The sequence below is a fragment of the Notamacropus eugenii genome, chromosome 4 (assembly GCF_028372415.1).
Source record: "Notamacropus eugenii isolate mMacEug1 chromosome 4, mMacEug1.pri_v2, whole genome shotgun sequence".
Classification (NCBI taxonomy): Eukaryota; Metazoa; Chordata; class Mammalia; order Diprotodontia; family Macropodidae; genus Notamacropus; species Notamacropus eugenii.
The window spans coordinates 154,625,540-154,637,582 of record NC_092875.1 but is presented as its reverse complement, the minus strand read 5'-3'; the positions used below and the strand labels follow the sequence as shown (position 1 = coordinate 154,637,582).

At 37.3% G+C, this 12,043-nt stretch overlaps 1 protein-coding gene across 3 annotated transcripts in view; it reads left to right on the top strand.

Annotated features, from left to right (window-relative positions):
• Nucleotides 1-2,988, top strand: part of MTDH (metadherin) — a 70,221-nt gene extending 67,233 nt beyond the window's left edge. For 2 of the 3 annotated variants that reach the window (XM_072603442.1, XM_072603439.1), the window contains exons 12-13: nucleotides 282-435; nucleotides 1,225-2,988. In XM_072603442.1, coding sequence (XP_072459543.1) covers nucleotides 282-435; nucleotides 1,225-1,295 — 225 coding nt within the window. In that variant the 3' untranslated portion in view covers nucleotides 1,296-2,988. The remainder of the gene's footprint in view (nucleotides 1-281; nucleotides 436-1,224) is intronic. The other variant, XM_072603441.1, reaches the window with a different exon arrangement.
• The last annotated feature ends 9,055 nt before the right edge of the window (nucleotides 2,989-12,043 follow it).

Below are 12,043 nucleotides of genomic sequence, written 5' to 3'. Positions count from 1 at the left end.
GTTCTTTGTAAAACCTATCATACCCATGTGTTATAAAGACCTCCCTTAAATTTATATTTCAGCCAGTTGGATCTTTGAATAACAACTAATTTTGGTTTATGTATGTCACTTAAAGGAAAAGAATAAGTTTGCTTTGTGCTTCTATTGGTAAACAAATCACTGCATCTTCGTTAAGATCATTCACCAGTTATGCATTATTAAGAAAGTCCTCTGAACATAATTGAATGTTTAATATTATATTATACAAGAAATCTTTTTTTAAACTTTGTATTTCAATATAGCCTAAGACTCTTCCACTTGCTGTTTCTACCGAGCCATCTGTAATTTTATCACAGAATGAATCTGACAAGATCCCTTCCCAAGTGCCCCAGACGCTACAAGAGACAGCTGTTTCCAAGCCTAATCTTAAGCAGAATAGTGTGCCTCCTTCCCAGAGTGAGTAAACTCTAATAAAAGGGGGAGATGGGAGAACAGGGAAAGGCAGTTGGAGGGATCAGGGGTTCAAATATGCAGCTCCTCTGTACTGCCAGGATTTCAGTAACATTTTTAAGTTTCGGAAAGGAAGTAGGAAGGGTTAGATTGTCTAGCTTCCGTTGTCCTTAATTTGTTGGCCAGGTTTATGAGATTCTTACTGGGAAACCTGGTGCTAATTGATTAGCTCATTTTAATTGTCCTTCCCAGCTCTAAAATTATTCTGTGATCTTCTTAAAGACTCTCCAAAGAACCCAATATTAAAAGAATTTTCTTGAGTAAATGTCCAGTAGTTATAAAAGATTGATAATTTGGAACAGTTCTTAATTAGGACAGAAGTCAGAGTAAGACTAAGACCATTAAAGCAACCTTCATAGAGATGACCATTTCACTTACTCTTGATTTTTCCTATGCACAGTGTATTAAAAGCATAAGTACAGGTTTTCTTAGTCCAGCAAATAATGAATTCCCTGAAGTGGTTTGCATTGCTTATTTGTATTGGGCTGGAACCACTTACTATACTTTTTCTTTGAAAAGGGCAATTAGAAAAATCTTTGTAATAGCAAAAATATATAGTAGGGAGATGGAATATTGAAAACATAGCACCTAAAAAAATTAAACATAGATTAGTAAAATTGTCATAAAAGAGAATTTTTTAAAGAAGATTTTGTTGCATTTTATATTGTAACTCTTATGAAGCATGGACAGGTATTTTATCTAAGTTTTTTCCTTTCTGTTTTGCCACTCTTTTAGCCAAGTCTGAAGCTAGCTGGGAATCTCCCAAACAAGTAAAAAAGAAGAAAAAAGCCAGACGAGAAACGTGAATATTTTATCCTGAATTGGACATGTGTTGTGCAGACACTGTCTTGAAGATTATGCTGTTTATGCAATAATTTGTGAACATGTACAGAATTTTATATAAATTTCAACTGATTTTTAAAGACAAAACTGCTGTGAATGCAACCATCATTAAAATGGAATCAAAGGAAAGTTAATTTGCAGAATTAAGAGCTCAGCAGAACATGCTACGCTGCTGGAAGATGCTTAGGAGTCTCTTTTTCATTTTTATGAACTATCTTAATTTAAGAATAGATCTCCTGGTTTTACAACAGTGCCCTGTTTACAACAGATTGTGTTCTGTCTCTTCTGCAGCTGAGAACTAGAGGAATGTTTAGAGGAATGGCTGACTATAAAATAGTGGGTATTTCTTGCGTCTTTGATTCACAGATTGTCTACCATTTGAATTTGCTTCACATGTAAACAAAGTGCTTTGATTAATTGCATAATCTTCCGCATTTCACATTTTTGGTAGCAGTGTGTATTAAAGGAGTCACAAGTGCAAACACAGAATCATTTGTCATTTTTCAGCTGAGCCTTTACGGTTTAGTTGACAGGTAAAGAAAAAAGGCTTTCAATTAAAAGATCAGAAATGCAATTGACACTTGAGTGTGGTTCGTGAAGTTATTTTTGATAGTCTTAAATTACTTGAATTCTTCAAAGTGCAGTATATTTTTAATTATATTACGAAAGTTCAACTATGTGTATATGGTCTTGTTTCTGTTGATTCTTTTTAAAAGTTCATGCTCATGTTTAATTGCTCATTTTTAATGATGTGAACTCTTTTAGTCAAACTCTAATTAACCTTTTCCTTTCCCAAGCAATTATTTTTACCAGCTTCGGCTCTGTTCTCTTTGTTGCTAAAATGTCTTTTGACTTTAAAATTGAAATCATTCACACACTAGTTATATAAGACATCAAAGTTTTGATGGAGAATGGAAGACTAAAATCAGACAGCTTTAATTGACATTGTCAAGAACTCCAGTTATCAGGAATACATTTTTTTACTGCCTTAACCTGTAGTGTGTAGAATATGCATCTAAATTTCTTGAGGGGGGATTAGTGTTTTTATAAGAATTTTCCTGTAAGTATTGCAATTGTAGTTAAATAAGGAACATTTCCCACTTGAAACGGTATTGATTAAAATGATGTGTGAAATGCTCCATTTTCAGGCACTGTGTAATTATATTGTAATGAACTGGCAGGTATCTTTTATCTATAAATAGTGCATGCTCAGCCATGTACACTGTAAATAGCCTTTACCAAATGTGTTTGACAAGGACCATAATTAACATCCCTTAGTGAATTGTGATCAAGAAAAAAAAGCCATGAATTATTTGATGCGATTGGCTTAGTTGTTTTTATGTGCTCAGAGAAATTGTTTGAAACAGCTGTAACCAATGGTACTGATCCAACCATCCAATATTGTCTTATTTTTCTTGACTGCAGTTTGGTAGTATTGACTTACAAATGCTAGAAAGGGTAAAGAAACAAAATGACTTTAGTTTTGCTGAGGATTGGCCTTTATCAATGAACTGCTTTCCTAATAGTGATTGCTAACTTTTATACAGGTGTTAACATCTGTTTCAGGAACATGGCAGTATGTTTACATGTTCAGAGTTTCGTTTAATTCAATGACATTTCTAAGTTGATTTGTTTAAATAAATTGAGCAAATGATAGTTTTGTTTTGTTTTATTTTGCTTTCTGGGAGTAAATAATTCCTAATGTGATGCTGGATTTTGTAAAAAAATATTTTCTTTGGTTAACTTTGAATTTCATATTTCTTCAAAGACTCAAGGACCCTGGTTTATCTGCCAGAACTTCTTAGAGTTCTTCCTCAGGGGGAAGAAAGGGAAGGAAAAAGAGCCTGAGTAATTAAGAAATGTGCCAAACAGTTTTTCCTTTAAAAGAATATCCTGGGTGTCAGTTATTGAAATGTAAATTTATCATTTCTGGTAATTAATATGTTCCATTCTTTTAGGCACTCATCTAATGGATTTTATTTTATAGTCTAATTAGTTCTGTATTTGTATGTAGATACTGCAGAGCAATATTTAAGTCCACACTGTTTATTTTCTTAATTAAAAAATATGTTAATACAACAAGAAATGTTTGCTAAAATCTAAATTTTTTTACCCAATACTTCCATTTGGTTTCATTATGGTTTGAACTGGTTTGAAGTTTTGTATAAATGCAGTGTATATATAGAACTGCTTTTCAAAGAGACTTAAAGAATGCTGTGTTGTGTAAGATGTTTTGCTTGTTATCAATAAAAATCCTCCTTCTTCCCTTTCCTTTTTTAAAAAGAAAGAATTCTCCACATCCAGAAAAATTCTCTGTGACGTTGTGATTGTTAGAACATGGTCTCTGTGACATTTCTTGCATCTTCTGCCAGAGATTTGCTTGCTTTTATTGATGAGGGTGGAAATTATACATATGTGCTTTCTCTCCTGGCCATTTTTTCATTCAGGATCATCTCAGTATTAAAAATAAAAAGTGTTTAAATATAACATCTTAGACACAGTAGAATAGTTCTTGAATAGGGAATGACTTAATGATAGTGATGATATTTAGGAACATTGATCTGGCAGTAATGTACTCAGTTAAATCACGCTTGAATTATCTACCCAGGTTTACTTGGCAGTCAAGGAAAAAAATAGCTGCGAGAGCATACGTGTAAATAGAATCAGAATGCATTAACTTGTGATCAGATTCAGGCTAAATGTATGTCACAATATTTAGTCATTCTGTGAACTTCTGGATCTTCTGTATGAGGCCTCACCCCCTAAAGGTTAGGACATGGAACTTTCCTAAAATGTGCTTATATGAGACAGATTACCCTCCTTTGGGAAACCTCATCTTATCACCACAACAGCGTAGCCTAGATAGTGCTGCGTACCATAGAGCACACATATAAATTGACCTTTTAAGGTTAAGAAAGTCTTCAAAATAGGAATTAACTTACAGAGTGGGTACACTGGCAGCTGACAGGTACCAGAAATCCCCCATCTCCTGCTCACACCAGCTACTGCTGACCAGCAGAGATCTCCTCAGCCCCTCATTCCTGCCTGCTGGCTGCTGTTCAGAGTAGCAGGTGATGGGCAGCAGAAATGCCCCCGCTCCCAGTGATAATAGACAGGCGCTGGGGAATTTCTGCCACCTGTCAGCTCTGCTTTCAGCGGCAGAAACTAGGAGAGCTAAGGGAAGCCTTGATGTCTTCTCAGCTTTTGCTGAGAGCAGCAATGGGGTGTGGACTTCATCTTCTATGGTAAGTATAGATTGGAACCTCAAATTTAAATTAGCCTATGCACCAAATTGACTTGGACAGGGAGTGTTAACTTTAAGTGCTCTAGCTGTTAATTCTTAATCAGTACTCTAGGAAGTCAGTAAAGTAAGTTATGCATAGTATATCTTTTCCTTCTATCTCTTTCCTCCTTCCTAAAATGTCAATAAAAAAGGACTTTCTGAAGAACATATAATTTTAAATGAATTTACATTTGAGTACATTTTTGAAAATGTAGAATATCTAAGTATATACTAAATTTTGCTTTTTTTAGCCTCATCATAAACTGAAAGAAGAGGGAATATATCTCCTGATGGACCTGAATTTTAGTTCAGAATACAATAGAATATATAGTTCCCTTTTAGAAGGTCAGAAAGCAACTATTTCAACATGCTAATTGACCCTTTCATTCAATTAATGAAGCCTTTTTAGCCCACTTTGGCTCAGGAGAGAGTGAGGCTGGTGACCTTGCACAGCCCTCCCTCACTCAAATTGGAGTCAGCTGCAAGTTATGTAATCATTTCCCTGATATCATTGAAAACAAAGGACAAACACAACTATGAGTTGACCAATCCTGAATGGGGCCCTAGCTAGCTGGGTAATTCAGCTCTTCTCTCCAAAGGGAGGTAAATTTCCAATTAACTTGGAGTTTACTGCCTACATTCCTTCCTTCAAACCCTCACCCCACCCCTCATTCCCCAGTCACTCTGAAGCTCATATATTCAACCACGAAGGGTCCTTGGCCAAGCACCAAACTACACCTAGGACAATATAGCATTCTGCATCATTAGAGAAAAACAAAGGTTTTTCCTTTATGACTCCTCTTCTAATTACCATGGAAAAGAGATACTTTTTTAAAAAAATTTTCCCCCTTTTTAAGTTATGTAATTATTAGTGTCAAACAGCAAGGATACAAGAAAAATGCAGATTTTAGAGCCATCTGAGAAAAAGAGATCCCTAGAGTATAACTTCAGTTAAGTAAATTCCAGGTACCATATACAATCAACTCTACCTTCCAACTTGCAAAGTAATTTACAAATAACATAAGCTCTTTAAGTTCAAATTTATTTAGGTATTTAAAAATGAAGAGGTGGATTAGTCAAATTTAGCCTGATGTGCAACTGCCATGTTGCAAACATAAAGAGTTGAAAGTTTTCTGCTTAAGTTAACCACAAAATTTGCTTCATCAGAATTGCCCTAGCATTCTGATTAATCCTTTTTTTTGTCCTTGTTTCCGTCAATATTTGGGTAGATTTTCACCTGGAGTAAGTTGTCAGTTTTTATCCTTTCTATCATTCTTAGCTTCAGGTGAATTGTACTCTTATGTCTTCCCTCATCCTGTACTTGGGAAGTTGATTTTTTTTTAAACCCATGTGTAAGACTTTCATGTTATTAGAAAATTAACTCAATTTTCTATTCTTTTGAGATCTTTTAAATTTTAACTGCAATCCAGTAAATTAGCTATTCCTCTCAGCTTTCAGCTTTGTTACCTACGTTGATAAGTATGTCTTAATGGCTTTTATACAGATTAGAGTTTTAAATATTAAACTGCATGGGGCAAAGTACAGATCCCCTGGGCAACTATGGAGCTTCAGTATTGAAATCAAACTGCTAATGACTCCTTACAGTTTGGTCTTTTGAACATTTACAAATTTATCTGTCTTCTTTCCACTTTGTCCACAAGAATAACATGATAAAATGACATTCTTTGATAAAAGCTATGTAAACTATCATTCTACTAATCTTCCAGTTGAAAAGCGCTGTCAAAGGAAATTAGATTAGACTGAATGTCTTTTCATAATGGTTGCTTCCCTTTGTAGATATTTGCTAGTCATTCCTTTAATAATACATTGTGAGAATTTTGCCCGGTATTGAAGTCAATTTTTTTTTACCTATATTTTGCAGACTCATTCACTTAAAAAAACATTGAAACATTTGCTTTTCTGTAGTCTTTCATTATCACTCTCACCTGTCAGCTTTTTACATATTTGCAACTCATTTTATCCAAATAACTTTGACCCAAGGGCAGCTGTTTAATTGCTGTGTAGCTATTTCGGGCATCAATTCATTGGACATTTTTATGTCATCGTCTCAGGTATGTTTGATAAAGAAAAAATAGGCATTAGAGACTGGACTTCTGATTTCATTGATAAAGGAAAGCAATGCAGATCAGCATCTTTTCTGAAATGTGTAGTCTGTGATTTGCCCAGGCTCTAGCAGTCAGAAGGTGTTAGAGGCCAGGCTTGAACCCTTCTAGCTCTGAGGTCAGCACTCCTCACTTTACTATTTCTGTACCTCCCTTTAACAGAAAACAGAAGCAAACTATATTCTACCTTGTGACCTCCCTTCTACAGAAAGACTAGCATGCACTTTGAACATAGTTCCATGTTTCTACAAATATCTCACATTCTATTCAGATACCTGCAACATTTTCAGCTCTCCATAAAGTGCTAAAAGTGAGATACTCAAGCTTGCTAGTAGCTCTCCTATTAAGAAAAACAAAAAACAAAATTAATTGCTACATCTCTTTCTTGGACTTTGAAAGCCACACTCATCTACCTTTACCCCTTCCCAGGTCTTTACCAACTTCACTCGATTCTTTTTGCCCTTCCTGGGTCCTCTTATTCATCAGGTTCTCCAGGTTAGCAGTAAGAGCACTTACTTAAGGTTAATACTCCCCGCAGGGAGTATTAGTCCCCTTCTCCCAAGTCAATCTCTGACCTTTGTGAGCAGTGTTCAAATCTTCCCAACCTTTGCACTCCTCCAGTTCTGCTCTTTCACACTTCTTTCCCATCAAACCCAGAAGTAGAGCACAAATGGTCAATCAATTGAAAATGAAGGATCATTTGATTTCAGAAATATTACTCAGCATTCACTGAAGTCCAAAGAATGCCCCCAGTGATTTGCCTTTGTCTGGAGTCACAGTTGGCCACAATAAAGTAAAAGTGAATTAGCAACTATGACTTGGTTTTTCTTTTTGTGTCCCTAGAATTTAGCATAGTGTTTGGCACGTAGTGCTTAATAAATGCTTTTTCATTGATTTTATTCAGTCATTTTGTTAGCTTCCTCTCCATAATCCGCTGTCCCCGGCTTTGTAGTCATGTTATTAAAATGTTCAATAACACAGATGCCTGTGGCACTCTGCAAGAAACTTCCTTGCAAGATGACTTAGAACCAATAATGACTACATTGTGAGTCTAGCCATTCTACCTCCTCAGAATGCTTCTGATAGTATTCTCATCTAGCTCACACTTATCTTTCTACAGAAAAGTATTTAAGGAAGTATTTTGCTCTATTGAATCTTTTTTTTTTTAAAAGAAAAAGGAACTTTTTTAAATTTGCAGATAGTATTTTATTTTTTGTAATTACATGTAAAGATAGTTTTCACCATTTTTGTAAGATTTTGAGTTGCAGATTTTTCTCCCTCCTCACCCTAAGACAGCAAACAATATGATATAGGTTGGTTATACATGTGCAGTCATGTTAAACATTCAATCGTGTTCCACATTCATCAAGTTGTGAAAGAAGAAATAGAACGAAAAGGGAAAACCACCCAACAAAGTGAAAATAGTATTCAGTCTTCAGACTTCATAGTTCTTTGGAAGTAGATAGTGTTTTCCATCGTGAGTCTTTTGGAACTGTCTTGGATCATTGTACTGCTCAGAAGAGACACGACTATCATAGTTGGTCATAGCACAATGTTGCTCTTACAGTCTACAACGTCCTGGTTCAGCTCACTGCACTCAGCATCCATTCACACAAGTCTTTTTGGATGTTCATCATTTCTTACAGCATAATAATATTACATTCCATTACATTCATATACTACAACTTGTTCAGCCATTCCCCAATTGTGGGTATCCCCTCAATTTCCAATATTTTGCTACCACAAAAGAGCTGCTATAAATATTTTTGCACATGTAAGTCATTTTCCTTTTTTTAATGATATCTTTGGGACCAAGTAGTAGTATTGCTAGATCAAAGAGTATGCACCGTTTTACAGCCCTTTGGCCATAGTTCTAAATTGCTCCCCAGAGTGATTGAATCAGTTCCATGCCACCAAAAACGCCTTAGTGCCCAATTTTCACACATCTCCAACATTTATTACTTTCCATTTCTCTCACATTAGCCAGTTTGATAGATATGAGGTGGTACTTCAGAATTGTTTCCATTTGTATTTCTCTAATCAATAGTGATTGAGTATTTTTTCATATTGACAGGCCTAGAGGCCTGTGGGCTACCCGAGTCTTTCTTACCTCACCTCCCGAGGTCTTCGGCTGGCCACGCCGGGTGCGCATATGAGAGAAAGGACGTTCCAGAGTCGAACAAGGGTTGAGCTTTATTTCAGGGTCTCGGAAAGTATCTCAGCCCAGACCTCCTGTTCCTCTGGCTTTATTACTGGCAATTGATTCCCCATCCCTGCCCTTTTCCCATGGGTGTGGGAAGCTACTCATATGACTATAGATAGCTTTAATGTCTTCTGAATTCTGCCTGTTCGTGTCACTTGACCATTTATCAATTGGGAAATGACGTGGATGGATTATAAATTTGGCTCAGTTCTCTGTATAGATTACTTTCATAAGACATAGGTGGAAAAGTAAGTATAACGTTTGGAAGTGGTTGATATTCTCTCATTTTCAGCGTTTTGTTCACTCATTGCGGTTGTGTCTGATTCTTCATGAACCCATTAGGGGTTTTCTTGGCAAGCATACTGGAGTGGTTTGCCATTTCCTTCTCCAGTTCGTTTTGCAGATAAAGAAGTGAGGCAAACTGGGTAAGTGATTTCCTCAGGGTCACACAGCAACTAAGTGAGGCCAGATTTAAACTGAAGATGAGTCTTCCTGACTTGGGTCCATGCTTATTTTCACAACTTAGTATCTTTCTGCTTCTCAGATGCCTTGTGAATTGTTTTGCCATTCCCTTACAATTGCAGTTTTGTGCCCAGCACAAATCTCCACATACACTAGGTCTAATCCAGCTGCTTATTGTCTGTGATGCAATTTCTTATTCCTCTGGAAGGACATTTGGGAATCTGATGTCAGAGCCCAAGTGTGGTGGCTTTATTGTCTGGTGACAGAAAATCGTTATGAAAAAAATTTGCAGGCTTGCTTCCAAAATAGCATCTCCCATAATGCCTCAAAATTTATTCATGAAAAGATGTAATGAGAGATCTTTGTTTCACCCTCTATTAATCGTGAGAGAAGCAAGAGACACAGGGACACGTGCATATTAAGTACATTTGTCTCAGTCATGGAGATCAGTGCAGGTCCATATTGAAGAGGGAACCTAGGTGGATAATAACATCTTCTCAGTACTGCCCTTTACATATGATATTGGGCTAGCCTTGAAAATTGCAAAGCATCCTAGGTAAGACTCATAATCACTCCAGAGTTTGGCTTATCCATCCACAGGGAAAAGCCAAGTGGGTAAAGGATGCCTATTGTTCAGATTATGACAGGCACTTAGATGAACAACACATAGCTCATCCTTACATATAAAACTTATAAGGGTAGAGGCTGGATCTGCAATTTCATTGACATAAGAAACTCCCATATGAGGAAAAACTACTGGAGAATTACCCATAGTATTGAGAACTTAGGCTGAAATTCAGGTCTGAGTAGCTCTCTGCTATTCAATAGAAACCCCTCCCTGCCTTTCACTCTCCTGGACATTCATTTCAGTAGACAGTGCATTGGACCTTGAGTGAAAAAGGAAGAGGATATTGGTATAGCTTGTCCTTGATTGAGATTGACGTTGTATGTTCCCAAACTTCTCAGAAATGAGCCCATCTTTTTAGTCTTAACAGTCAGTATTATACAGTTCCAAGTCAGGGGTCATTTTAGTATCTGAGAATTAAAAATCAGTATCACTTGAAGGATCACAGAGTGAATATGGTGGGTGTTAACCAACTGCCATACGTAACAAATAAGAAAATATGATGATTTAGAGTAAGAGATATGGAAGGAAAATGTATGCTTAGAAAAGTTGGGCCATTCATGTGATGAGAGCGGGTTAACCAGTGGACCACCTACGTATTCCCTCCATGGTGTAGATGTTAGACCGAAACTTTTCTTTAGTAGTTTCAGTCACATCCAGCTCTTCATGATTCCTTTTTGGGGAGTTCTCTTGGCAGAGATGACCAAAGCTGTACCTATCTACATGTGGCTCATTTCCTTTGGTTTCAGACAGAAACTTGCTGTCAACCCATTAATTAGGTACTTTAATATATATTTTGTTGGGCAGCTACATGGGGCAATGGACAGAGCCCTGGGTTGGGAACCAGAAAGACTCATCTTCCTGAGTTGAAATCCAGCCTCAAATCTGCTTATTAACTGTGTGACCCTGGACAAGTCACTTAACCCTGAATACCTCAGCTCTTCATCTGTAAAATGAACTGAAGAAGGATGGGGTCATGGAGAGTCAGACACAACTGGACCATGTTCCATTATTATATTTTGCTCACCAGGTGGTGTCATCCTCAAGCCACATGTCGAAATATGTTGTGTGCAAGGATTTGCAATGCTGCAAATCTGCAAAGCATCACACTGCTATGCTGCAGTGCTCACCACTACTCACCAGGGGGCACTCAGATGACACAAAAGTAAAACTTCCCTTCTCCCACCTGCCTAAACCCTCCCAAGGTTGTGGACAATGTGTGTACACCCAGGAGAATTCCTATGTAACTTGCACGTAGCTCATGGAGATCCTCCATGATCCACACTTCTAGTCCACACTTTTCTTTCTGCAGAAACCTCTGGGGTTTTTTTTTTTTTTGGTTTTTTTTTTTTTTTTTTTTTTTTTTTTAGCATTTCTATTGTTTGTCCTTTGTTCTCAAAGAGGACCGTGACATCAGGGAGGTGACGCCCTGATTGCGAGTGAATTGGATTTAAGTGAGGGAGGGCTGTGCAAAGTCAGCAGCCTCACTTTGTCTGGAACCATCTAGGTCCCGTGCCAAGATATAAATCAGGATGACTGGAGATCCCTGTCTCCACCCCCCTTCCCCCCCGCCCCCACCCCAGCATCTATACATAATATATAAGGCACCTTTCTGGAAGCAAGCTTCCAAAAAGGGCTATCTTAGTTGTTCGGTTTGTATCCCCAGCACTTAGTGAATGGTACTATGTACTTAATAATAGCAAACACTCTGTACTTAATAAATGCCTAGGTGGAAGTCAATTCTTCTACATTTAGGTCATGTAGGGAGCATGGCCATTGGGACATACTCAGAATGTACCAAAATACAAAATTCCCTCAGCTCTGAGCTGAATCCCCCTCCCTAACCCCAGTAAAGACCTCCCCTTCTCATTCAAGCCAACTGAGCAGTCACAGGACTTGGCTGATTATTTGTAATGGCCATGCGATTGATGGAGACTTAAGTAACTAGGAATGACAGCCCTGCAAACTAGACTCTCAGCCTCTCAGAAGCCTCTGCTTTGCCACTAAACTGGTTG